The 27316-nt window shown below is 47.5% G+C and overlaps 1 protein-coding gene across 1 annotated transcript in view; it reads right to left on the bottom strand.

Moving 5' to 3' along the window:
- Positions 1-1411: 1411 nt before the first annotated feature.
- Positions 1412-27316, bottom strand: part of Acss1 (acyl-CoA synthetase short chain family member 1) — a 47279-nt gene continuing 21374 nt past the window's right edge. The window contains exons 3-14 of the mRNA XM_087911132.1: positions 23324-23523; positions 21206-21381; positions 20721-20873; positions 15483-15630; positions 14166-14303; positions 12585-12677; positions 11407-11519; positions 10929-11055; positions 10064-10191; positions 9887-9950; positions 4557-4675; positions 1412-3103 (exon numbers count right to left, since the gene is read on the bottom strand). Coding sequence (XP_087767258.1) covers positions 2924-3103; positions 4557-4675; positions 9887-9950; positions 10064-10191; positions 10929-11055; positions 11407-11519; positions 12585-12677; positions 14166-14303; positions 15483-15630; positions 20721-20873; positions 21206-21381; positions 23324-23523 — 1639 coding nt within the window. The 3' untranslated portion in view covers positions 1412-2923. The remainder of the gene's footprint in view (positions 3104-4556; positions 4676-9886; positions 9951-10063; positions 10192-10928; positions 11056-11406; positions 11520-12584; positions 12678-14165; positions 14304-15482; positions 15631-20720; positions 20874-21205; positions 21382-23323; positions 23524-27316) is intronic.

Raw genomic sequence — 27316 nt, 5'->3', positions numbered from 1 at the left:
TCAGGGTTGACAGCAAGCACCTTTGCCTACTAAGCCATCTCTTCAGCCTCCTTTATTAAATAAAGCCATACATTATTAAAGACTAACTAGGACTGTCAGTCATGCTTAAAAAGCTTTATTTCCTGAGTGTAGTGGCTTTCGTTTAGTGACTTTAAATGAAACATCTCAGAAGGCACAGCTGCTTCCTGGGTCTGTCTAGCTTTTTTTTTTTTTTTTTTTGAGACAGGGTTTTCATGTGTAGCTTTGGAGCCTGTCCTGGAACTTGCTCTGTATACCAGGATGGCCTCAAACTCAGAGATCCACCTACCTCTCGAATGTTGGGATTAAAGGCATGCACCACCACTACCCAACCTGAGTCTGACTTTAATTTGCCTTTATGTGTATGAACATCACACACATGATCTTTTACACTTCTGAGAGCCTCTGTTGAGACTGACCAATCTCAAAGTACCCACCTCTACCAGCTGCCTGCTCTTCTCTCTGTGCCGCAGTACCAAGAACTTGGATCTTTGTTAGGAAATCTCAAGGAGACAAAAACCCAAGAGAGGTAGTTCTCAGAGAAATAGGCAGGTAGCTTTCTAAGGTCGTCACTAATCCCTGGGTCTTTATTCTCCTTCAGACAGGCCACATCATTTCTTGTCAAGCAAGTGGTAGATAATAGGCAACTTCCATGCTGTCTTTATGTGTTTCTTAGTGACCCTGACAGTGTCACATGGTCATACTTGAGCTTGTCACTCAGGCTGGGTCCTGTGATACTCGGGAATGAGCATTATAACCTCACTCCTACAGACAGAGTTGGCCACTTAACAGTCAGGGGGTGGTTTCCCTGAGAAATGGTGACTTTTCCAGAAGCAGCGTGATGATAGCTTGACTTCCTAAATTGTTTCCCTTGCAAGTGTGGCGTCATGAGTTCTAGCCCCAGAACCTGTAGTAAATAGGCAGGCATGAATAGAACAGACAGTTGTTCACTTGTAACCCCAGCAGTGAGGAGGTGGAAACAGATTCTCTAGGGTTCACTGGCCACCGACTAGTCACTTGGTGAGTCCTGGGTCCAGTGAAGGACGCTGTCTTAAAAACAAAAGGTAGATGGTATTACAAGGTTGTTTTCTGGCCTCTACGTACACCCACGCATGCATGTTTGCACATCCGCACACACAAGTGCACCTTCATACATGTAAACAAACACACCCCCACATGAACATACTTACCAACCAATACATTTTTGTGTGCTGTCTTTTGAGAGAATAGACCCCTTATAGTTTTTCCCTTAGGATTGTGTTCAGGGAGGAAAAAGAGGCATGGAAGACTGAGGTGAGTGCTTGCCTAGCATTCACTAGATTTCATCTCCAACATCAGGAAGAAATAAAATAGAACAGCATCAGCTAAAAAAAAAATCCTCATGAAAAGAGAGTGAACAAAATAAAGCTTTATTTGAGTATTTCTGTAGATTATTCTGACAGCTTATATCAGCAACCTGGAAACCTAGGCCATTTCCTAAAGGGTATAGTAACTACAGTCAACCAAGTCCATCTCAAGACATTTTTATTGCTGATTGTAACAGAGGTCTATTTATTCAATATTTATGCATACTACAACCGCTCCACCTCCCGGAAGTGTCAGCGTATTTACCCCATTACCCAAGAAGTCAGCACAGGTTAAACTCACAGTAGGTATGCAGTAACTAAAATACCCCTGAAATACCCACATAGCTAAGTGCTAGGGACCAGACAGAATAGTCAGTCTTCCTCCGCCCCTGGGGGCCCTGCTCACAGAGCTGTCACACCCTTAGGCCTCCCATGCTTAGCCACACCTAGCTACAAAATAAGCCTTCCATGACTTCACAATTTGTATCACCCACCAACGTCCAGAGGACGTAAGGCATATTGAGAGAGGACTTGCTAGGGAGCATCAAGTGTCATCATTGGACCACAGTGGTTCTTGCTGCCCCAACCATAAAAGAAAGGACAGGCAGAGTCTTCAGGAGCCCCGAACCTTAGTAAGACACCTGAGGTTTAGCTGACTCCCACGAACAACCTCACATATCTGAAGCGATGGCGATCTCCTACTAAGAGGCACCTTGGGGAAAGAAGCTCCTTCCAGATCACAGCTTAGAGAAACAAACCCAAATGATTTCACAAGTGAAAGGGAGGACATTCGCCCTGTCGCCTGGGAGTGAGAGGAGCTGGTGTGTAGCTCAGAGGTAGAGTGCTTGCCTAGTGTGCAGCAGGCCCTGAGTGCGCGAAACAGAATTGTCGTGTTTGTTCTATGACATAAACCAAAGGAACCGAATATGAAACAAACACAGGAAGTGAACGTGGCCACTAGGACTAGCGGGATCAGGGCAGTTGTGTGTAAGACAGAGGCACAAACATCTCCGATTTGGACTTCAAGTACACCAAATTCTAATAAAAAGTACACTCTGTTATCTTCATGTTTCCCTGGAGAGACAAGAAGGGAAAATTTTTCCCAATTCCTCTGTGTGTGTAATAGAGAGAGAGAGAGAGAGAGAGAGAGAGAGAGAGAGACTAAATATTAATGTTCACATTACACTCGAGTGTTCTGTTCTTCTCCCCAAATAGAAAAGTACAAAAAATAAAACATCTGCATTTTATATCTCGACACATCTGGAGAAAGCATAACAGCTTTGGAGCTAAGCAGTGAACAGTCCGCTGGCCGCCCTGTGCTGGCTCACTGCCCGTTGTGACTTTACTCTGGAAACCAGATGTTGGACAAAGGCCTCCCCTACAGAAGCGGCCCTCTGAGCCGCAAAAGGAAAACAGGGGCTTTGGCCCCACATAGGGACAGTAGAGGGATCATAGAGGGGTCATGTGCTCAGATGGAACAAGACATCTTCAAAGGTCCTTTCCCTGAGGACTGCCAGGGGTCTGGCGCAGCCTTGTCTGAGCAGAGACACAGGCACACCTCACTTGGTGGCAGCCCGCTGGTCTTCATACTTCTGGAAGGCGCTCAGGATTTCTGAGATGACACTGGGGTCCTCCAGGGTGGTGGTGTCCCCTAGATCCTGCCCCTTGCTGGTGATGATCTTCCTTAGCAGCCTCCTCATCACCTTCCCAGATCTGGTTTTGGGGAGACGCTTCACCACCTGGCAAAGATAGGTGATGTTAAGATCTGGACAGAGCCCCCTGTGCCGGCATCTCCTGATATATGAGCCAAACAAGGTCTTAATCCCCCTTCAACCTGACACTGAAGCTGAAATCAACCCAAAGGACACGATTTAACGTGTGACAAAGCTTTGCTGCCCACCCCACTCCAGGTCTGACTGCTGGACCTCCTTTGCCTATCACTATACTTGAATGGGTTTCTCCTCATCCCGAGCCTGGGAGTTAGTTTGGGTAAAAGCCACTAAGCAGAAAATTTTGTCTTAGAGTCTGATGCAAATGGTACTACTTCAAGAGCTGTGTTTGGAAGGGGTGCGTGTGTGTGTGTGTGTGTGTGTGTGTGTGTGTGTGTGTAGCAGCACTAGCTGGAGGCTGAATCTAGGGCTTCACATATATAAGATTTTTACTAATGACTGTCTTTGAAGATAGTCCATGTCATAAGTCCAGCTGGTAGGCCAGCAGTGTGGGCAATATGAAGAGTAGCCGGACTCTTCCTGCCTCAGAGGATCCCAAACCCAGAAAGCACTATGGAGAGGTGTCAGGGAAGGAAGGAAAAACCTGAAGAGACTAAGGGGTGGCCCAGGCCTTCCTGCAGGAACTGACCTCTTTCTGGGAACAGGAAACCACGTGGGGCTGGGGGACTCTGGTGCTTCCCATGTCTCTGGAATCTATCAAATCTGGAATTCGGGTGAGCATAGCTCAGCAGTGGAGCGCATGCTCAGCATTCATAAGCTTCTGGGTTCACTACTCTCAGGATCTGAACCTCAAGTGCCCTCAAGGACTGTGTTAAAGGTATGATCTTCAGTTTGTGCTGTTATTGGGAGACAGTGGAACTTTTAGGAGGTGGGGCCTAATGGAAGAAACTTGGCTCATTCAGGAGAGAGCCTTTGAAGGACACGTTAGTACGGCAGCTCCTCCCTCCTTCTCAGCTACACTGATTTAAGCAGCTTCGGTTTGCCACATGTTTCAAACAAGCAATATAGGCACAGGCCAAAACACAGCCCAGCCAACCAACCACGAACTGTCACAGTGAACCAAACGAAACCTTCCCACCATTTAAGTGAATATTCTCAGGCATTCTGTCATAGAGATAGAAAGGAAATGCACACCTAGACCCACGAAAAGAACAAAGAACAAAATTCTATTCTCCTTACCGTTCAGCCCTGTACTTGAAGTCAGTCTTCAAAGGCTGATGCACAAAAAGCACCTAGCCCTGCCTAGGGCTATGTCCTAAACAGGTGTATGCTGTAAACTTCAAATGCTGTGACCCTTTCCAGTCTCGGGAAAACATGCAGGGAAACCCAGACCACTGGGGACAGTTTTGACATTGGTGGAAAAGGAGTCCTGGGCTTGTAAAAGTTCACCATTGTCATTTGTGGAAAGCAGAGGAGACTTGAAGAGAGCCACGCTATCCCCCCTGAGTGGGAGTTGACTCACCAGGATCTGGTCAGGCACGGCATACTTGGCGATCTTGGTGGCCACTGCCAACTTGAGTTCGTTCACTACCACGTTTGTGTCTCTGGTGTCGTCTTTCAGCACGATGAAGGCAAACGCAGCTGGAAAGAGAGCAAAGACTCAGCGCGTTAGGTCCCGAGTCTGGTTTGAATCTGTGCTCACAGCTGCTGTAACCTAGAGGGTTGCCAAGTCCTGAAATGGCTACAGACTAGCAACAACTTCCCTTCCTGCCACCCTGAAGAAGCACGCCCACACAGCAAGTGAAAGCAGCCCCAAGAGAAGCTCCGCCTGCGTCCCGCATGGGTAGTCATGCATGCTTGAGAGTGTGACACAGCATCAGCGCTGATGGCTCTGTGTGACCTCGGACATGTGACCTAAGGTTCTTTCCCTCAGCTGTGAAAGAAGGCATGGTGTTCCGAATCAAGGACCCGGATATCAATCCACATACCTTCGAACACCTGATTTTTGACAAAGAAGCAAAAAATATCAAATGGAAAAAAGAAAGCATATTTAACAAATGGTGCTGGCATAATTAGATATCAACATGTAGAAGAATGAAAATAGATCCATATCTATCACCATGCACAAAACTCAAGTCCAAATGGATCAAAGACCTCAACATAAAGCCAGCCACACTGAAGCTTATAGAAGAGAAAGTGGGAAGTACACTTGAACACATTGGCACAGGAGACCACTTCCTAAATAGAACCCCAACAGCACAGACACTGAGAGAAACCATTAATAAATGGGACCTCCTGAAACTGAAAACCTTCTGTAAAGCAAAGGACATGGTCAACAAGACAAAATGACAGCCTATAGAATGGGAAAAGATCTTCACCAACCCCACATCAGACAGAGTTCTGATCTCCAAAATATACAAAGAACTCAAGAAATTGGTCATCAAAAGAAAAAATAATCCAATAAAAAAAATGGAGTACAAACCTAAACAGAGAACTCTCAACAGAGGAATCTAAAATGACTGAAAGACACTTAAGGAAATGCTTAACATCCTTAGTCATCAGAGAAATGCAAATCAAAACAACTCTGAGATTCCATCTTACACCTTTAAAAGTGGTCAAGATCAAAAACACTGATGACAACTTATGCTGGAGAGGTTGTGGGGAAAAGGGAACACTTCTGCATTGCTGGTGGGAATGCAAGCTGGTACAGCCCCTTTGAATGTCAGTGTGGCGATTTCTTAGAAAATTAGGAAATAACCTTCCTCAAGACCCACTCTTGGGTATATATCCAAAGGATGCTTAATTGTGCCACAAGGACATGTGTTCAACTATGTTCATAGCAGTTTTGTTTGTCATAGCCAAAACCTGGAAACAACCTAAATGCCCCTGGACCGAAGAATGGATAAGGAAAAATGTGGTACATTTACACAATGGAGTACTACACAGCAGAAAAAAGTAATGACATCTTGAATTTTGCAGGCAAATGGATGGAGCTAGAAAACATCATTTTGAGTGAGGTAGCCCAGACACAGAAAGACAATTATCACATGTACTCACTCATAAGTGATTTTTAAACATAAAGTAAAGAAAAACCAGCCTACAAACCACAATCCCAGAGAACTTACACAACAATCAGGACACTAAGAGAGACTTGCACAGATCTAATCTTCATGGGAAGTAGAAAAAGACAAGATCTCCTGAGTAAATTGGGAGCATGGGGACCTTGGGAGAGGATTGAAAGGGAGGGGAGACACAGGGAGCGGAGCAGAGAAAAATGTAGAACTCAATAAAAATCAATAAAATTTAAAAAAAAAAAGAAAAAAGAAAAAGAAAATAGAAAAAAAGAAGACATGGTGTGGGCTGCCTGGAGAGAGACACAAGATTGTGTCGCCGAGCACTGGTAAGTACGTTGGTCCGTGCTCAATAACACCATAGTTACTTAGCAAGGTGGCTTTTTAATTTAAGAATGTGTTCCCTGAGGCTGGGGGAAATGGCTCATTCAGTAAAGTAGGTGCCACACACGGATAATAACCCGAGTTCAAATATGCAGCACCTGGATAAAAAGACTGAACAGGCAAGGTGGTGCATGCCTATGGTTCCAGCCCTGGGGAAACAGAGATGGTGGTTCCTTGGAGCTTGCTGGCCAGCCAGCCCAGTCAATCAGTGAGCTCCAGGTTCAGTGAAAGATTGTGTCTCAAAAAAATTCAGTGGAGGACAACTAAGCAAGACATTTGACTTTGACCTCTGGCCTCACATGCATGCGCACTATACAACCATGCATGAGCATGGCATGCGCACGTGCACACACACACACACACACACACACACACACACACACACACACTCCCCCGTTTCACTGCTCGTTGACCGTGCTGGGGCTACTGTGTTAGATAGTATTAAACTTCTAGCTTGAAAGACTCCATCATGGGAGAAAGTTCTGCCAGTCTGCAAGGCGAACACATGTGCCAGCACACACACTAGACAACACCTTTCAGGTCCTGGAGAGGTCTAGAAAGGATGTACCCTGGGTCCTACTGCCACACAAAGATCTAACTTTACTGTTTGCCCTATGTCCTGACACCATTTCTGATGGCCTGTCCTCCTGCTGCCCTGTGATGCCCCTCCCCTCACAAAGTATTGGCATCCTGTGCAGCTTCCCGGCCACTCATTTGTCTGCTCTGCACCAGGTCTCATCTCCCAAACATGTCCTTCCCCTGAGCTTCTTGAACCTGCTGCACTGTGGAACGTCCTCGGGGACCACGCTTACTGTTCAGTGCTTGTCTCTCCTTTCTGTTCCCTGCCCGTCCCATCGGGTGAGCCCATGATGGCAGAGGTCTCACCTTCTTCCCTGGTATGTCTTCAGCATCGGAAATCACGCCTGGAGTATGGGAGCTGCGTGTTGAGTATGTTGTCTAAAGGTTGCTTCCTGCACACACTATGTTTGATCTGCATGTAGAGAGCTAAGCTGTTACTGGAGAGGTTCCCCGTCTCCACCTGAAAAGCTCTTATTCATCCCTCAAAGCCCTGCTTGGTTAATTTAAACTCTGTGACCCTTTTCCTGACTCTGTTCATCAGTTAAGAGTTTTTGGCCTCTGAGAATGGCTGATAGCTTCACTGTCCCCACCCTATCAGGTAGTGAGGTCTTCAGAGGAAAGAACTGCATTGTGTTATCTTGGCAGTTAACGTGACATTGGAGAGAGACCTGGATTATTGATTCCAGAGGAGGGATAAAGGGTGGTGGAGGACCAGATTAAAACCCAGACAGAACTGTGCAAGGTCCAAGCGATCATAAATCAGCAAGACAAGAGACTGGCCAAAGCCCACAATGTTCAGGTCCTAGGCAAACTAGACCGAAGGGCTTCATCATTCAGAGGGAGTCGGCACAAGCATGCAAGTATGTTCGAGCAGTTTGACATTGACTACAAACTATGAATGGGTTACCTGTGAATTCCAAATCTGTCAGAAGCCAATGCAACACCTACCTAGCATCACACATACTATATGTAAAATTTTCTCACAGCCCTGTAAGCACTGAAGGACCGACAATACCTATGCTGAGAGCGGCTGCCAGAGCAAGAAGAGGCCAGAGGACCCAGGGAGAGTGACAAGCATCAGGCACCACACTGGAAGTGCCCCTGAAGAGCCCACATGTAGGTGGACTGAGGCAGAGCACAGTCCAGCATGGCCTGCCCAATCTAAAGCTATCCCTCTGCAATGCAGTTTCTTTGACCTTGTTCATATTTTCTAGGGTTCATCCAGGTACTGATAAGTCTCCCAAAGGCAAGGCAGAAGGTGTCTGGGTCACATGGTGCTTTCAGCAGTTCCTTGCCCTCTCAGGTTCAAGATTTAAGTATTGACACTGTCTGGAAACGCAAACTGAACCTTCACAGTTTCCAAATGCTGGGAGCACGCCAGTGCACTGCAGATCCCTGTACCATAGAGATGTAAAATGCTGGGACCCCAAAAGTGGTGCAGGTTCCTATCCAACAAAGGTACCTTCCCAGTCACTCATGAGGACCTGTCCTCACTACTAACCACTTTCCACCCTACTGATATCTAGACACTGCCTCTGCTGGAGGCTCTCCCAACAGCTCTCCCACATGCCTGTGTCCCCCTAACAGAGCCACAGTCACATCAGCAGATTGGTTCTCTGGGAATGAAGGATGCTGTTCTTAAAGCACTTAACTGGCTTTTAAATTTTGTTACACGCCAATTCAAAGGAAGTATTTGATGGTGCTAGAGATTCATCTCGTTTTGGCAGTTAAGAACACCAGCCACTCTTCCAGAGGACCTAGATCCTATCCCCTGTGGCAGCCAATAACCATTTGTAAGTCCAGGTCCAGGAACTCCAATGTCCCACCCCACTGCATGCATGCACATCCCTATCCTCTGTGGGCACTGCACACACATGGTGCACAGACACACACGCAGGTAAAACATCCATAGACATAAAATAAAAATATAAAAAGTAAAGACAGTGTCTGAGGGGCTATGGCGTGGCGGAGGACTGCAAACTTGGCACAAATGAGGGCTTGGGTTCCAACCAGGACATGAAAAGAGTTCAAATGTTTGAGTGAATCCTGGGGCAGCAGCACACACGTGTAGACAAGAAGCAGGTGACAGTTGGAGCAAGCTGTAATGTGGAATGTCCCCAAGAGGAGAGAGAACATTCAATCCCAGGCCACTGGGCAGGGCAGACAAGGTCATTTTGTGGGGAAATGACCTTACACAGGCTTAGGAGGTGGCCAGGTCACACCAGTGAGAGTGCTGAGGGCCTGCCGTTGCAACACTCAAGAGTCCTTTCCAGACACAGCCACTTAGGAATTGGCTGGCTCCGGGGAAGGAGGAATTGAAAAAGGGGGGGGGGTATCATTAGTTTAAGACCATTCCGATACCTACTCTGCCCTCCCTCATTCTGTCAAAATGCAGTAGCGTCACAGGACAAATTTCCCCCAGTGTCTCAGTGCAGCACACAGCCTGCTGTAGCCCCGTGCACAGGTATGGCCGCAGCAGAGCTGACATTAGTGCCGACGCCAAACAGGGAGGTAGGCAGGAAAACATGCATGTGGCTTAGAAAGTGCCCCGGAGATATTAGGAACAGAGGTAACTTTCCAGGCTTAGTCAGGGGCAGAACAGGTCATGACTTCCGGTGGTCTAGTATCCTTAAAGGTCAGCAAATCTGGGCACTTCAGAGCTCAGACTCTTAATCCTTACCTTGCTCATCTTTCTCACCAGGGAGGCAAGAGTGTGGCCCCTAGGGCCTGTCACTGCATCCTCAGAGACCTGTTGTTCCTTCTACTGGGGCATCCTGCTGAGAATGAACCTCCACAGGAGGGAGAAGGGGACACTTACCTTCTCCCTTGATGTCATGTGGGTACCCAATGACAGCAGTTTCTGGAACGGCAGGGTGGTCAGCCTGTGCAACACAGAGGGCAAAAGGCCCTGGGGTGACATGGGGTGTATAATCTCACCCTGACTCTGAGTGCATCCTCAGAGTACCAGGCAAAGTAAAAGGCAAGTTGAGTTTACCATCGCGTCCTCAATCTCGGCAGTCCCCAGGCGGTGACCACTGATGTTGATGACGTCATCCATGCGCCCTGTGATCTGGTAATAGCCACCCTCAGTCCGGTGAGCTCCGTCTCCAGTGAAGTAATAGCCTATACCATAGTGGGGCATTCAGTGCCAGGGACTCTGAACCCGCCCCAGCACAGCCCAGGTCCCAGCCCCCCTCTGGAAGCAAACTCTGAAGGTGACTGAGTTATTCTTGGTCTGTGATCTCCTTCCAGCAACTAATGGAAAAACTCCTCTCTAGAGGATGCCAGGCTGTGCTCTAATGAGAGGAGGGCAGTGGCACTGAGACTACATCCCGCGAGTGATGTCAAGGCCGCAAATGCCCACCGAGAGCAGAGAACAGACAGTAGCACGGTTGGGGTGCCCCTCAGGATGAGCGTCAGCTGTAACCTGGAAACTAGAAAGCTGCGAGCTCCAGCTAGGCAGAGACGATAGCGGTCACACCGACTTCCAACCCAGGACCCAAAAGAAAAGTGAGAACAGGGGCATACACCGTGAGAGCGCCCAGCCTGTGTGACCACTTCCAAGCGTGTTTCTCCCTCATGTCTCCCAGTGTAAACCTATATGTCCATCCCAGACCAGAGCCATGTGTTAACAAATGTACATGTCCCCCCAGGCCCCTACAGAGGCTTGGCACGGTCACCCCGCCCCCCAGTCAAGATAAGGATGGTCTGAGAAACGGAGGGGGGCTTCAGAGCCAGGCTCACTCCCATAGTCATCACATCACACTCTGTTGTCATCAGTTTAACTGGTTTCCTTATTGATGGAAACATGAGTCCAGGAATCCATGGAGAAAGTATGGGGATCCGCCCTAGCTCCTCACCTGGATATGCTCTGAAGTAGGCATCTATGAATCTCTGGTGGTCACCATAGATAGTCCTTGCCATGCCTGGCCAAGCTTGAGAAATGCACAGGGCCCCGGAGACATCGCCACCCTCCACAACATTGCCCTACAGATGAAGGAAGGCAATCATTAGAGACCTGGCTAGCTCTGGGAGAAAAGCAAAGGACTGACCGTCAGCATAGTCCTGACTGCTTGACCTGAGGCAGAAACCATGAAGCACTGAATGGAACTGTCCAGAGCTTCCTTCCGGCAAAGTTCGATGAGGGCCCTGACTTGCAGCAGACATTAGCAGTGCTGTTTGAGAAGGGGCTGCAGAGAGTGTGCGAGGACCCGGCCTTGACACTGGGAACCAGACCCTGCATCTTAGCAAGGGACAGAAAGCAGGGCATGTGGAAGGCTTGCCAGATGAGTAGCAAGGCAGATGTGCAGGAGACAATCTCTGCAGGATCCCACGCACCTTCTCATCCATGAGTGCTGGGACGATGCCGAAAAAGGGCCTCATGGCCATACCCGGGAGGATCTCTGCCCCGTCTTCCGAAGGCCGCGGTGCGATGCAGATGCCGCCAGTTTCTGCAGAAAGGACGAAGAAACACCAGTTGACTCGAGAACCAGGGATGGGTAGGTTCCAGAATATGTCCATCTAGGCTTGGACTGCAGTCTCCTCCAGGGTGGGCACAGCAGAGCCCTCAGCTGTGCATTCAGCAGACGGGTGAGGGTACTACCCTCTGTTTAACAGACCCTCACTGGGTCGGGCCTGTGTTTAAAATAGGGAAATGGGGAATGCCACCTGCTTGCATAGGAAGACAGAAGAAATGAACTGCTTGAAGCCAGGACTATTTGACATACAACAGTGAATAGTGAAGCCCCTGGGGCCGTTTCTCTGGGACCTGCATCTATCAGCATGTACGGCAGCATCTCATGAGGCCCACTGTGAAAAGTTCTCTGTCCCAAGTCTTCCAGCACAGGCAAGAGCTCCTCTTTGAACCTGTCTCCTGCTGACTACTTGCAACACAAGACTAACGATGACTGTGTTACTGTGTAGTGGTGGCCTCTTCCCCTGAATATCCTAGGCAGCCAAATACTCAAAAAGGGACAAATTAAAAGAAAACAACCACAGGAAAACTTCCTTTTCCTGCTAACGTTTAAATTCAGACTCTGGATCTCTCGAACAAAAGGGCTTGTCCCCCTCAGAAATGGCTGTGTCCAGAAAGCGGTGGCTCAGTGGCAGGAAACTATTGAGCGTCTATGAGATCCTGGGCTTGACTCCCAGCCCTGCACCAAAATTAAAAAGGACGGAAGGAAGCCAAGAAAGGGCCGCCGCCTGCAAAGGAGAGCGAACTCCGAGAACTTGTCGTCCACTGGCCTTAGGCCACTTGCCCTAGTGTGTCACCACACAGTGTCCTCAGTCTGGGGCTCACACAGAGGCTGTAAGAAGCACTTGAAACCAAGGCCCAGGAAAGCATCACATGTCCCCTAGAGCCAGGTTGTACCTCCGAGCCTCCTCCTCTCCAGCTGCGTGCTGAGGGGACACAGGCTTGGTGAGTGACGTCACAGTCCCTGAGAACATGAAGCGCCCCTCCTCCAGCCCCTGACTGGTCCCCAGGCCTGTTCCAACCACCCCTCAGGGACACTCACCAGTCTGCCACCAAGTGTCCACCAGTGTACATCTGCCATCACCCACCACCTTGTGGAGCCACTCCCAGGCCTCATGGTTGATTGGCTCTCCCACTGAAACCACACAAAAGCAAAAATTACTTTAAAATTAAAAACTAACAGTCTTCAGGAAAACCAGAAGCCAAAAGGAATAAATTATCAGAGAGGAAAAGCTCTGTGACCTTGCTAAAGGTTACATCAAAAGACCTGGAAAGGCCTGTGTTCCCATGTCCGTAGTCATCAGAGTAATGTACATTATGATGAGGTACAGTCTCCATGATAGCCCAAGAGGCAAAAAAAAAAAAAAAATTAAGAGTGGGGGAAACAGAATATCACCCACAGTGCAGGACTGAAGTCTGGCACAGGGCTTCTGAGGAGCAGCTGGCACTTTTGCTGTATTATTTAAGGGAGTACACATCCCATATGGCCACTTTATAGACAATTGTCAGGGGCAGATCCTATTAAAGCTAAAGATACCTTTATCCCACTGCCTGAAATTTTGTCTCCTGACCACAGAACTGAGAGTAGACACACACACACACACACACACACACACACACACACACACATACCAAGGATCATCTGTGCCAGTTTTGCTCATCACAGCCAGAGAGAGACAGCCTTTAACAGCAGAATGGATAAGGTGTGGTATATCTATACAGTGGAATATCACACAGCCATGAAAATAAGCAAGCCATTGCTACCCGCGACAGAACACTGTGCAGCCCCATCCACCTGAAGTTCAGAACATAAGAATGCACACTGCAAGAACTCCTACAGAGGGAGCTGGCATATCCTCTTCTACCTTCTAGTCTATATTCTTCTATAGTTGATCTAGGTGGTGCTCGGCTGTGCTGTGTATGAAAGGAAGTCTTTATCAGCCTGGCCCCTTGGCATCTGAACATTTGAGTAGATGTTAGGCCTCTGAAAAGAGGTACTCTGCCCTTGCGTCCTGTGGCCTGACTTCTCAGTGTCCATCAGGAAAGCTCCCAGGACTTGCATACAAGCTGGTGCGGGAGAATTGTCTGTATTCTGTCAATCATGTTTTAAATAAAATGCTGATTGGCCAGGCAGGAGGTGTAGGCGGGAAAACCAGACAGGAAGTGGAAATGATGCAAGGAGAGCAGGAGAATTCTGGGGAGGAGGAAGTTGATTCCTCCCACTCCTGCCCAGACCACCGAAGCCCCAGGATGTGAGCTGCCCCACTGAAAAAGGTACTGAGCCACATAGCTAAAATAGATCAGAAAAATGGGTTAATTAAGATGTGAGAGTTAGCCAGTAAGAAGCCTGACCTAATGGGCCAATCAGCATTATAACTTATAGAGATCTCTTGTGTGGTTGATTTTCTCTGGGGCCTGCCAGCTGTGGGGTACCAGGCGGGGACAGAAAACACAAACAAGCAGGCCCAACATGTTACAACAAGCCTTGCCCATCAGGTTAGAGTAACTACTGCTGAGACAACGGGGTGTTCCTCTTGCTGGTTACCTGTCAGGACTCTCCAGCCAGCACTGCCTGGCCCTCTGAGCCCCAGGCCCATGCTAAGCCACACAGCGCTGTGCTCACCTGACCCCAGTGTGCGCAGGGAAGAGCGGTCATACTTTTTTACCCAGGCATCCCCATACTTCAGTAGCAGCCGGACAGCTGTTGGGGCTCCATAGAACTGGTTGATCTTTAGCCTCTGCACTGTCTCCCAGTAGCGACCTACGAAAGGGTTATGGTCAGTCAAAGATCACGCCAAGCCCGGCCTATTTTACACGCATTCAAGCTAAGCTTAGAGTAACTAAGGGCTGGGTCTCTGGGTGATCACAGAAAGGGAAGCTTCTAGGCCCAACCTTGGATGACAGCCTCACATAAGGTGTTTGTTCCATGTGAGCCAGCCAGGGATCAGCTTTGGACGTTATTGCTGCAAGTTACAAAAACTGACATGGAACTTTGAGCGGTGGTGTTTAAACGGACCCTAAAGAAATGACTCATCTTCCCTGGGTAAAAACATAGCCACTCGTATGTGTGCGGCCATGTGTCCAGAAAAAAACACACCTAATACTCGTGACTCCGTAGCTCACACTTTCCCTGAAGCTGCATTTGGGCAATGACCCTCAATCCCTGTATCACCCCTCTATGCTCCCTTGAGTGCCGCTGGCGGGATCAAGGGGCATCAAAGAGGAAGTTCATGCCCTAACACCGGAGCAAGAGCCAGCCGCAGAGCTGCTGAAATTTGACTACATTAAAGCAAATATCTAGGGATATTGTGCTGCGTGAGAGAAATACCAAAGGCGGCAGCAGCATGAGGCCATATCCTCAAAGTGAATGAAACCTAACAAGGGTGGCTACAAGCCTTGTATGGTCCCAAGGCTTGGGCAGTGACACTGAGGAGGGTGGGAAAGATGGGAGCTGGCCCGGGCTTCAAGGAAAGGCTAGATGTAGCCAAGTGGGGTGGTCCATATATGAGATAGAGAATGTTAAAGTGAAATGGGTGGTTTTGAGATAAAATTGTTCCCTGTCCAACTCCCTCTGATATATACATATATATACATATATATTTGGTTTTTCGAGACAGGGTCTGTAGTTTTGGAGCCTGTCCTGGAACTAGCTCTTGTAGACCAGGCTGGCCTCGAACACACAGAGATCCTCCTGCCTCTGCCTCCCGAGTGCTGGGATTAAAGGCGCCCGGCCCCTCTGATCTTTCTGCACACAGCACTAGGGTCCAGTTTCCCTAGTGGGGCTCAAGGCCTAGAATCTTTAGTGTCCACTTGGCATCTGGTCAATGGAACCCAAGAACAGTTCTCTTGCCAGATCCAGGCTTCTGTGACTCTTTCCTCCAGCCTTGAGATCCCTCCCACACTGCCCAGAGCAGGTCTCACTAGAGTTCTTGGTTCTCACCAGCATCAGGGTAAACTGGGGTGCTCTCAAAAAGGACCGTGGTAGCTCCGTTGCAGAGAGGTCCATACACCACATAGCTGTGTCCTGTGATCCAACCGATGTCAGCCACACAGCCAAAGACATCACCTGGCTGGTAGTCAAACACGAGCTACGGACACATTAAAGGACAGACCCTCAAGGACTTGCCTGACCCAAGTCACCTTTTCCTACCCACCACTGAGACATAGTCAATTGCACAGTTGTCTGTAACTGTGACAGAGCCACCATAGATGCCAGGAGTGAGGTGTGTGATGGCTGCAGGGGTTTCCCACAGAGCCCAGCAGAAGACAGAACCACCAACACAGACAACAATATGGCCATTCCAAGTACCAAACGGTACGTGGTACATGAGCCTAGAAAAAATACTCCAAGTCAAATAATGCTGAGCTACAGAAGAAATTTGCTCAGGTGTTTATCTGTGAGCTAAAGATGGCCCACGTCCTAAAACAAGTATGCATCTGGTGGTGCTATTTCATCCCATTATATAGTTAAGGTGTGGCAACTTGAAGTGAGAATGTACGTTGGCAGTAGAATACAGGCTTGCCATGGATAAAAACTTCAAGAGAAGAAAGAAAAAAAATCTGGCATATTTCTGAACTACCTTATACCACTGTCTTTTTTAAAACATTTTAAAAATTTTTAAAAAGTCAAATGCAAGCACCCACTGAACACCATCAACTTCCCTGGCTGATCTTGAGGTCCTGCTGACCATTTGAGAAAAATAAAGCTTAGAGGGACCCAGCGACAAATGACAGCTACCATGGACAGAGTCCAAGGAAATGACAGGGAGGAAAGGGATAAAAGAGAACCCACGGGGAAAGAAAACATCCAAATACTGCAATGAGCAGGAATACATATGTCTAGGGATGTGGTTTTGGGGTAAACCTTGAAAGGAACACGGGGAAGTGATGTTCACACCATAGAGGATGGGTCTGTAGAAGGGGCTTCTGCAGGACTAATAGATATTCCATTTCCTCACTACAGTGATGCTCATTTTATAGTAACTCATTGGAACACAGATTGCGTTTTGTTAAGATTTGTATATTTTCAAAAAAGGCCTGAGTTTCTTAGCCATAGAAGTCTGAAGGTCTCTACACCCAATACTCTAAAAAAAAATCTCTTAATTATTGAAAAAGATGTCCCCTTCCCTATCTCTGTACCCCCTTTATGATAATTTAGATAAGAATAGCCTATATATTGGAATGTGTAGTTGCCAGGGACTGGCACTATTTGAGAAGAATTGGGAGATGTGGCCTTGTTGGAGTAAGTGTGGCCTTGCTGGAGGAAATGTGTCATTGGCAGTGAGCTTGGAGATTTGGAGATTTCAAAAAGCCTACACCAAGCCCAACACGTCTTTCTCTCTCTCTCTCTCTCTCTCTCTCTCTCTCTCTCTCTCTCTCTCCCTCCCTCCCTCCCTCCCTCCCTCCCTCCCTCCCTCCCTCCCTCCCTCTCTCTCTCTCTCTCTCTCTCTCTCTCTCTCTCTCTCTCTCTCTTTTCCCACCCCTCGCTCACTCACTCTCACTCTGCCTTTGGATCAGGATGTAAATCTCTTAGCTACTTCTCCAGTGTCATGAAAGCCACCCTGCCACCATGCTCGCTGCCATAATGATGATAATGGACTAAGCCTCTGAAACTGTAAGCCAGTCCCCAGTTAAATGCCTTTTTATAAGTACAAGAGTTGCCTTGGTTGTGGCGTCTCTTCATAGCGAGAGAACAGTGACTAAGACAGAAACTGGTACCAGACACTGGGCTATGGCTATGACAGGCCTCACCATGCTGTTTGTTGGAGAAATATGGAAGACATTGGGGCTCTGGACTAGAAAAGCACTTGAATGCTTCAAGCAGAGTTTAGTGAGATATTCTAGCAGAAGCATGGAGGACAGTGCTGAAGGTGATTTGAACTGTGATGGGCCCAGCTCAAGAAGTTTCAGAGGGGAAGAGCATTAGTAAGTGGCCTAGAGACAGACCATTTTTGTGATATTTCTAAATTAGAGCTTCAGATTAGTGGCTTTGGCAGAAAAGATTTCAAGACAGCCTATTATTGACTCTGTTGTGTGTTTCTTAATCGTGTGTGTGTGTGTGTGTGTGTGTGTGTGTGTGTGTGTGTGATAAAAAGGAGCAAGCTGAATGAAGAGAAGTATAAAATGTACAGTCTGAGGGGGAAAAGCACCGGAAAGGTGATGTTGTGCTAAGTCCAATGCTCAAGGAGAGAAAAAGCTAAAAGAAAAGCCTGATGCTAGATAGAACAGAGTGGGAACCTTTGGGCAAGACCCCATCCAGATATGCTTTTCATTTGTGAAAAGGAATTAAGTGGCAAAGGGGGCCATCAACAATAGAGCTGACACAGATATAACTGAAAGAGGGGCCAAGTTCCAGTGCCAGCAAGCAGCAGAATTCAGCAGCATCAGACACCCACATGGTGTTGGTTTTAGAGTCAAGGATACAAAAAAAGGGTTGTGGAATCTTCCTCCAGCTAAGAAAAACTGCTAAAGCCATGGGTATGTCAGGAGTTTCCCTGCATGGAGATTCAGAGAGGCCATTGCTTGAAGCTGTGAAACTGTAGCCTGGATTGTGTTAGAGCTCCCAAGATGTGGGAGCTGCCAGAGATGGGACTCTTGCCAAAGAGAGCTGCTAACAGGAAACAGAACCAGCTCAAAAGAGAGAAGTGTATTGTAGTCAACAAAGCTGAAAGGACTTGGAGATCTGAAAAGTGCTTTGACAACAAGCATGGGAATACAGAACTTAGAGTTTGCCCTACTGGGTTTCAGTCTTGCTTTGGTCCAGTATTTCCTTACTATGCTCCCTTTCCCCCTTTTTGGAATGGTAATGTGTATTTTGTGCTATCGTATGTTGGAAGTATGTGATCTGGCTTTTTGATTTTGATTTTTTGGGGATTTATGATTAAGATATTGCCATGTATATCCAGAGACTTTGGACTTTTAAACAGTGTTGAGACTATGATAGACTATGGGGACCTTAGAAGTTGGACTGAATGCACTTCTGTGTTATGATATGACTACAAGCCTGTGGGGACCAGGAAATGGAATGTGGTGGTTAGAATGAGAATGGCCCCCATAGGCTCATATATTTGAATGCTTAGTAACCAGGGAGTAGAACTCTTTGATAGGATTAGAAGGATTAGGAGGCTTTAATGGAGAAAGTGTATCATTGGGGGTGGGCTTTAAGGTTTCAAAAGCCCTTGCCAGATCCAGTCTCTCTCTCTTTCTGCCAATGGATCAAGGTTTAGAACTCTCAGTTACTTCTCCAGCACCATATCTGCCTTCTCGCCACCATGATTATGAACTATACTCTGTAAGTAAGCTCACAAAAATGAGTCTCTGAAGCAATTGAAGATTCATTCTTAGTACTACTCATTTCATAAGTAAAAATAAACTTAAACACTTTTATAAAGAAATTTGAATTAGTAAGTGGAAACTGGACACCAGAGAGACACCTTTTAGGCATGTGAAATGACAGACCATGCTTTATTCCAATAAACGTGTATAAAGTGTTGATGGGTAGAGGACTGGGATTTAACATGGGTCCCTGGTTGCTTCAGCGAGTAGCTGGCACTTCCCAGCTAGGGCTGAGTTTCTGGGTTCCATTGGTGGACTGGATGCTCTGTTCCTAAGGTAAACTCAGCTAGGACTAGTGGCAAAAACAAAGGGAACTCTGGCCAGGTGACCTGGAAGCCCATGCCTCTGTGAGCAGGCTTAGACACCGTTCTGGCTGGCAGCAGCTTTCCTTGCTTGGTCTGTCCCCGTGAGGCCAGAGTTCCAGCCAGGCTTCCAGAAAGAACCGTGAGTCCCAGAGAAACCTTGGCTGGTGTTTTACTCGTCACTGTTCTATTGCTATGAAGAGACACCATGACCGAGGCAACTCTTATAAAGGAAAACATTTCACTGGAACTGACGTACAGTTCAGAGGTTTAGTTCATTATCGTCATGGCGGGAAGCTTGGTAGCGTACAGGCAGCCCTGGTGCTGGAGAGGTAGCTGAGAGTTCTACCTCTAGATCTGCAGGCAGCAGGGAGAGAACCAGCTTGAGCTTCTGAGACCTGAAGCCCACCCCGAGTGTCACACTTCCTCCAACAAAATCACGTCTACAACAAGGTGACACCTCCTAATAATGCCACTCCTATAGACCAAGTACTCAAATGCATGAGTCCATGGGGGCCATTCCTATTCAAACCACCACAGGGTCTCTTACCCTTAACAAAGATGTTATCTGCAATTGATACTCACTGGCAAAGGGAAAATCAGTTTTTTCCAACAGAGTATCACTGGGTATATCAACCATACTCCAGGGTAGGCCCCATGTCCAGGCATAGCTGATGAAATAATATAAACTCTATGATATTTTTGTGGATTGTTCATTTTGTTTTTGTATTTTCTTCTTCGTCTCATTGGTATTACACTTGTTTGTTTTGATTTTTGTTTTTGTGGGGCTTTTGTGCTCTTTAGTTTTGTTTTTTGTTTTGATTTTTGTTTTTGTGGGGAGGATTGCTTTTGCTTCTTTTTTAAAAGAGAGAACGTAAAGTTGGTTGGTTAGAGGGTGAGGAAGATCTCATGAGAGTTGGGGGAGGGGAAAACATGATCAGACCATATTGTACAAAAAAAATTAAACAATATAAAACCAAACAAAAAAGCCCTCAAGCAAACAGAAAGTAAAAATCAGAAGGAAAGGATGAACTATAAACTTCTGAGTGGAAGAAAATGTGTACTTTAATATATAATAGTGAATGCATTCGTCGTTATACCAAGACAGGGCTGGGTTTGGCTTGGCTTTGATTTTCTGCAATCCTGGAGCTGGAAGCCAGGGCTTCATGCATACCAAGCATGTATTCTACCGTCCCAGCCCTGGTAAGTTATGCTGTTCAGATCCTTTCTTTTTACAATGCAGTTGTAAGGTACATGTGTAGGAGCTCAAGAAGTCAGAAATGAAAGGGAGCCCACAAGGGCTCTATCCTCCACACCTCGAGCAGAAGGAGCTGGAGCAGGAGAGAGAGGTTGATGGGCCACAGCAGGCTCAGGTGCACCCCGGTTCTTCTCTCTTTCCCACATCCACTCTACTGCACCATAGTTCACATCAGCACCACAAACCTGCGTCTGCGAGTTCACTATGGTTCCTCCTTGCCCTACCCAGAATCTGCCAGAGGCATAGCAGGGGCCATCCTTCACCTCTTCCCCTGGGTTCCTACCTTGTGCGTCGTGGCAGCATACAGTAGATAGCCCGCCTGCGTGTGAACGAGCCCCTTGGGTGACCCGGTGCTCCCAGAGGTGTAGAGCATGAACAGCATGTCTTCGCTGCTCATGCTTTCCGGAGCACACACAGGGGCCTCACTGGCCATCTCCTGGAAAGGACAGAGCACATCACTGGGTCAAGGCATTTAGCCACTCCCTTCCAGCAGGCCCCTGGAGAGTACCATTTCCCTAGCTGAAGTCAGGACTCTTAACGTATACAATTCAAATTACAATTTCAAATCCAAAGACTCAAAAAGAGGGATTGAGGTCGGTAGTGTAGCTTGGTATTTGAGCTCCTACTTAGCATATACAAAATGCTCTACTCCCACTGTGGTGTAAGGAGAGAGGAGGGGGGCACATCCAGGAAACCCAGACTGAGAGTCTAACAATTCTCAGACACAGGTGATCTAATAAAAATCTGTATCACATGAGGTTAACCCACCTGCTCAAGAGGGATGTCCAACTTTCCCATGTGAACCTTGGCATCCGTCCTGTGAGCCACCAGGACGTGCTGGACCGTCGGGCAGTTCTTCACAGCTTCATCCACTATTTTCTTCAGCTCCACCACACGCCCTCCCCGGAGTCCTTGGTTGAAGGTGATAACGACCTTGCACTTGGCTAAGGAACACAACACAGACTGTCTGGTCAGTGTAGAACCTCACAGCCCGAGTTGACATTTTCAGCTGGATAATCCAGGCCTAAGAGTGTGACAGACAAAGTCCAACCAAGTAAAAGAACCCACAGGAAAAGAAAAGGTCTGCTTGCTATGGAAGCTCGGGGGTGTCACAGAGAAGCGCCCCATCTTTCTCAAACTCTGAGTTGGGTGAGTGGGAAGGAACCAGAAACAAGTGACCTTGAAATAAACTGTTCTTGCACAGGTCAGCAAAGTAAAGGCAGTTTCCCAGCCAGGCTTCAACCCTCTCGCCTGCCCCAGAGTGAACGGCTTTTCCTGAGTGAGGGATGGTCACATTGCCTAGTGTAACCACCTTGGCAGAGAAACAGCAAGAGATGGAAACCAAATCCCAAGGCTTCCACATAACCAGCCCTGCTAGTGACTTCTGTAGGCCAAGGCCCTTTGCTGTCCGGAGTATAGAGCCAGCACCTCCAGGTGGGTGTCAGGAGTTGTGGCCCAGCCTTGCCTTCAGGAGGGCACTCACTCCCCTGTCACATTCCTCTCTTCAACATCCCAGCCAGGCTTCTCTTAGGACTCTCCCTAGAAGCCCACACTGCTACAGCCGAGCTGAGGCCCAGGGCAGAGTATGAGAGACACAACTTCTGAGGGCCTTCCCTTCATACAACATTAAGGGATAACCCAACAGAGTTCCGTATATAGGTGAATTTTCCGACTGCCCCTGTGGAAGAGTCTAGAATAAATACTTGGCAGTGGTGCGGCCTGTGGGGTCCCCCACACCCTGGGGGTTACGAAGTGAATTTCTCAAGGGCCTCCCACAGTTTCCCAAGCTGGGGGTGATATTTTTAAGAGGTTCTAGAAACTCAAGGCGGAAAGGCAGACTGATCTTTGAGAATTGAGGCCAGTGTGGTCTACACAGTGAGTTCCAGGATAGCCAGAGCTACATAGTAAGACCCTAACTAAAACAAAACAAAGGTGGGGGTGATAGTAACCCATCCATAAAGAAAACACCAGGATCAGACAGGTGCACTGACAAGTGAAGAACTGACATTTCAGAAGACCTTGAACCTTGGACAAATGGAGTCCTATTCAACTAGCATCAGTCCTCAGATTTTTTCAGAAATCGAAGGAAGATACGCTTCCAGTTTCATTTTATGAGGACAGCATTATCTTAATGCCAATGCCAGACAAAAGCACTAGCTGGATAAATTTCCCTCCTGAGCAATGTTGCAGAACCCTCAGCACTGTTAGTAACAAGATTGTGCCCCACAGGGAGGCAAGGCCAAGCATGTCAGACACAGTATTAACAGAATAAAGGAAAATCTATGTTCCAATGAGTGAAGGGAAAGCATTTGACAGATCCAGCGTCTTTCATGCTAAAAACAAGAAACAACAAGGGGGGGAATCCAAGGAAAGGTCCTCAGCCCAGTAAAGAGCATCCAAGCAATGCCACAGCTGACAGCATGCTCAGACTGGAAAAAAATAAAGCTACAGTGTTCTCTCCGGGATCAGGACCAAGATAGGCACGCCAGTTTCCCCCGCCACTACTTAACATGGTCACAGGACCTCCAACCAGTCCATTAGAGAACTACACACAAACCATCAAGAATGGAAAGGAAGAGGTAATGCTATCTCTACCCATGAAAGGCAAGGACTGTAGGTAGGAAATCACACAAAATCCATTTGAAAGCTATGAACGTTAATTCAATAAACTTACAGGATATACAGATAAAACAAAAATTTCAGTTATGTTTGATGGGCAAAATGGTGTTCACCTAGAGTCCCATCTGAAGAGACTGAGGTTACTAAATTTCAAGTTCGAAGCCAGGGAGAAGACGGTCTCTCCTGAACCACGAGTGGGGATGTATTGACTCATCACACACAAGGCCTGGGGACTCCTAAGTTTCTCCCATGCCCACCCATGCTCACCATCATTGATCCTCCCAGCCAAGGAGTCTGCACTAAAGCCAGCGAATACCACTGTGTGGACAGCCCCAATCCTGGCACAGGCCAGCATTGCCGCCACGGCCAGTGGGGACACAGGCATGTATATGGCCACACGGTCCCCTCGGTGCACTCCATGCCTCTTCAGCGTGTTGGCCAGGCGGCATGTGGTCTCCAGAAGCTCCCTACAGCATAGAGAAGAGAAGGCCGTTAGGGACAAGAAAGAGCCACAGCACAGCACAAAGCAAAGCGGGACAAGTCACAGACTACAGGCACTGTCTTCCAGCCCAGTGCTGGAGGAGAGCGGCTGAACTCGCAACATGGCAAGATGGCAAGTGTTCAACATTTGTACACAATCAGCTGCATCGCTAAGGCTGACCTCACAGCCATTACAGTTTCTGAGAGGTCACGTTCCCAAGACTTCTTAAAATGTTGGCTTCCAAAAAAAAAAAAAAAAAAAAAAAAGTCAGAGTTCTGGCAAGAGAAAAGGAGACTCCCAGTTTTCTATATCAACAGAAGCCAAAGCGTCAAGAAACTCTTCTTCCAGCCAAGTGCTTAGACCTTGGTGGGACAGGTGCAAAATTGGTGAAGCCATAGAGACTGGGAAGAGAAAGCAACAGAAGGACAACTACCCTGCCAGTAACCCCCTGGGCAGAGTTGACAGGCAGAGATCTATGTCAAGCACTGACTAGGCACAAATGACAAATTAGCAACACACACACACATGTATACACACACACGTGCACATTCACACACACACACACCTACATCCACATGATTTATGAGTTCCTCACCAGGTCACAACACTTAGCCAGCTAATCAGAAGATAACAAGTTGGGTTGACTCAGAGTTAAGTTAATGATTCTTTCATAATCATAGCCCCTGACTAATCATAGCCCATGGTACTAAACTCCAAGAAAACCAGAAGTAGCCGAATGATGGTGAATGCTTTTAAAACTATCACTTAAGAAGCAGAGGCAGGTGAATCTCTGAGTTTGAGGTCACCCTGGCCCACAGAGTTCTTTCCAGGACAGTCAGTTCTGCATAGAGAAACCATGTCTCAACGATGGATAGATAGATAGATAGATAGATAGATAGATAGATAGATAGATAGATAGATAGATAGATGATAGATAGATAGATGCAAGGGGGAAATTAAAGGAAGGAAGAAAAGAAAGCCAGGTGTATAGCATAGGAAAGTTGTCTCGCTGGGAAGGCAGAAAAGGAGAAAAGCAGAGCAGGGGACAGAAATAAGCTTGAGGCTGTTCTAACACCTTTTCTCATCAAACTTGGACTTGGAAAATAGATACCCCAATCATTTTTCCTCTTTTTCTGTACATTGTTTGATATTAATTAGCTATTTACAAATAAAAAGAACTAACACAGAAAGCTAGAGTAAGCAGGAAAACAAAGACCCCCTTTTTCTGGGTTGAGGGAAGCTAAGCACGGGCCACATTCCTGCCCTCTGAATTGTATGAAGATACTCCAAACAAGGCACAGCCAGGCCTGCAAGCAGGCCCAAGAGGGAACCCTACTGCAAGCCCCTCAAAGCCCCTGAAAAGCATAATTCCCTATCCGTGGGACTTCAAGAAAGGCTGAGCTCAACAAGAGGCCTCTCAGTGAAAATGCAGCCCCCATCTCAGGCAGTGTTCAAGGGGCCCTTTGTTTCTTCTGAAACCACCCAGCACAGGAGCCCAAATAAGCCTGACGCCTGGTCACCCTGCTATTGGCCCAGCTGCTGGCCACTCCTGGCCAGCTCAGTTAAGGGCCCCTTGACGGCTTCCATCTTTTCTCCTTGTAGCTCTAAAGAGGACAAAGGCGGCATTCAGTGGTACTCTGCCCACCCTTTCCCTAAGTTAACAATGAAAGAACACTCCAAGGCCAAAGCCACAGAACTTAGGGCCCAGAAACACCCCTACGCCTCTGAGATGCCCGCCCAGTGCTAAAAAAGCAGTTGTTATCAGTAATGCATGAGTAAACCAGGGCCCTTCCCACCAACTCTGCTTTCACAGCCCTGGGCAGTGCTGAGAGAGATGGAGTCTAAAGTGCCATGCCTGCTGACCAATAGTATTGAAAGCCAGCCTTTACCCTGCAGCCCTGAGGCAGCAGTTTAGAGAAAGGACTGTGGCCTCTCCTTATAGCAAGACCTTTCTACAGCAGACACAGCCCTACAAGTTCTGTAATCAACCTGACACTTGCCTAAAGACACACAAAGTAAGCACACCCTCCACCCCCAGCAGAGAGTCTGAGATGAGCTCTAACAGAGACAGCTAGAAAGAGTTCAGAGGCAGGAGGAGGAGAAGCAGCTGTATTTGCATATTCAATTTTCTTTCAATCAAATTTGGGTGTTGCTGTCATCGTTGCTTTGAGACAGGACCACATAGCCCAGGTTAACCGGAAACTCTCTTTAGGTTGGTCTGGAACTCGCCACCTCCTGTCTCACCTCGTATGTGCTAGAATTACAGGTATGTGCCACCAAGCCCAGCCCAAAGCTGTTTTTGTTCGTGTGTGATATTGAAAGTTTCTTTCCCTCCTACGCATTTCCTGATGTCATCCCAAGGAAGGAAGGTATTGGTTGGTGCATGTTGTGTTTAGGAAACAACAAACTGACAATGGATGGCTTGTCTATTTCCCACACTGACTTTGGCTATCCACGTTCATGAAATAAACACTAGCTCATTCTCTTTAGTATCTGTCCCACTAGAGTACAAAGACTGCTTAGACATAGCATTGAGTCTTACTCATTGCCTTCTGCTCAGCATTTTATAATAAGGCTGGGTCATAAAAGATAGTCAGTAAATATCTATTAGATGACTGTATAAATGAGTACAGCAAGAGAACATTAAGTGAGAGCCATACTGGTCCAAGGAGATAAGCTCCACTCCCTGCAGCCTACTGGCAGGATCTCTACACCTGCCAATCCTTGGAGGGCCACCTCCATGACCTAAGCAGATGCAGAGGACTCTGCTACAATCTCTAGAATATAATATTCCATTCAGTGCACTTGAGAGAAGAAAGGGCAAGTTTTAGTGATGTAGAATGGTGGTGTGGGAAGTCCTTCTGTATACATGTTGCTTTTATTGGTTATTAAAGAAGCTGCTTTCAGCCAATGACTTAACAGAATATAGCCAGGCTGGAAGAGAGAGAGAGAGAGAGAGAGAGAGAGAGAGAGAGAGAGAGAGAGAGAGAGAGTCAAGGAGAAGCCATGTAGCTGCCAGGGACAGAAGCATCTGCTGGAGCCCGCCAAAACTTTGCCAGTAGGCTGCGACCTCATGTTGATGAACAGATTAATGGAGGTGGGTTAGTTTAGGATATAAGAGCAAGCTAGAAATGTGCTTAAGCTATTGGCCAAACAGTATTGCAATTAATACAGATTTCAGTGTGATTATTCTTGGAGTCTGGGCAGCCGGGATACGAACAAACAGCTTCTGCCAACAGAATGGCACAAGACTGGCCTTCCTCTCCCAGCAAGGCACAGCAGATCCCACGTCCCATCTTGAGGAACCAGCCCAGTAGAACAGTTGCTGAGCCATAAAGCCTGGTCTCATGGAGAAGGGATTCGCTCACTCTGCTGCTCACAACCCTCAGAGAAGGGAAGCCACAGAAATGGGCTAGACAGGATCAGAAACCAACTGTGCCATCAGGTGCCCTTGTGACCGTGACCTTCAGCACAGAGCTTTGACGAAGATTTTGAGCACCATACTGAAATGTGGAAAGTTCCCAAAGCTGCTGCCTTTTGCCAGGGAAAGCCTAAGACACCATCAGGGATCCCATGAGACAGCAGCTGGGCGGCTGGGAGGGATACCAGGACATCTACTCATGGGGCCATCCAGCTATGTCTTCTAAATTCGCTCAGAAAACAGACATGCTTTCCTTGCAGTGCACTACACTCTGGCAGGGGACTGACCTCAGCCTTTATCCCCCAGAAGGGTGTCTCCCTGGACATCCGGTAGTGTCTGAGCAAAGATGAGACTCTGT

Source organism: Myodes glareolus, chromosome 10 (genome assembly GCF_982192425.1).
Source record: "Myodes glareolus chromosome 10, mMyoGla1.1, whole genome shotgun sequence".
Lineage (NCBI taxonomy): Eukaryota > Metazoa > Chordata > Mammalia > Rodentia > Cricetidae > Myodes > Myodes glareolus.
The sequence above is the reverse complement of the archived record's forward strand: the minus strand, read 5'-3'. Positions and strand labels throughout refer to the sequence as shown.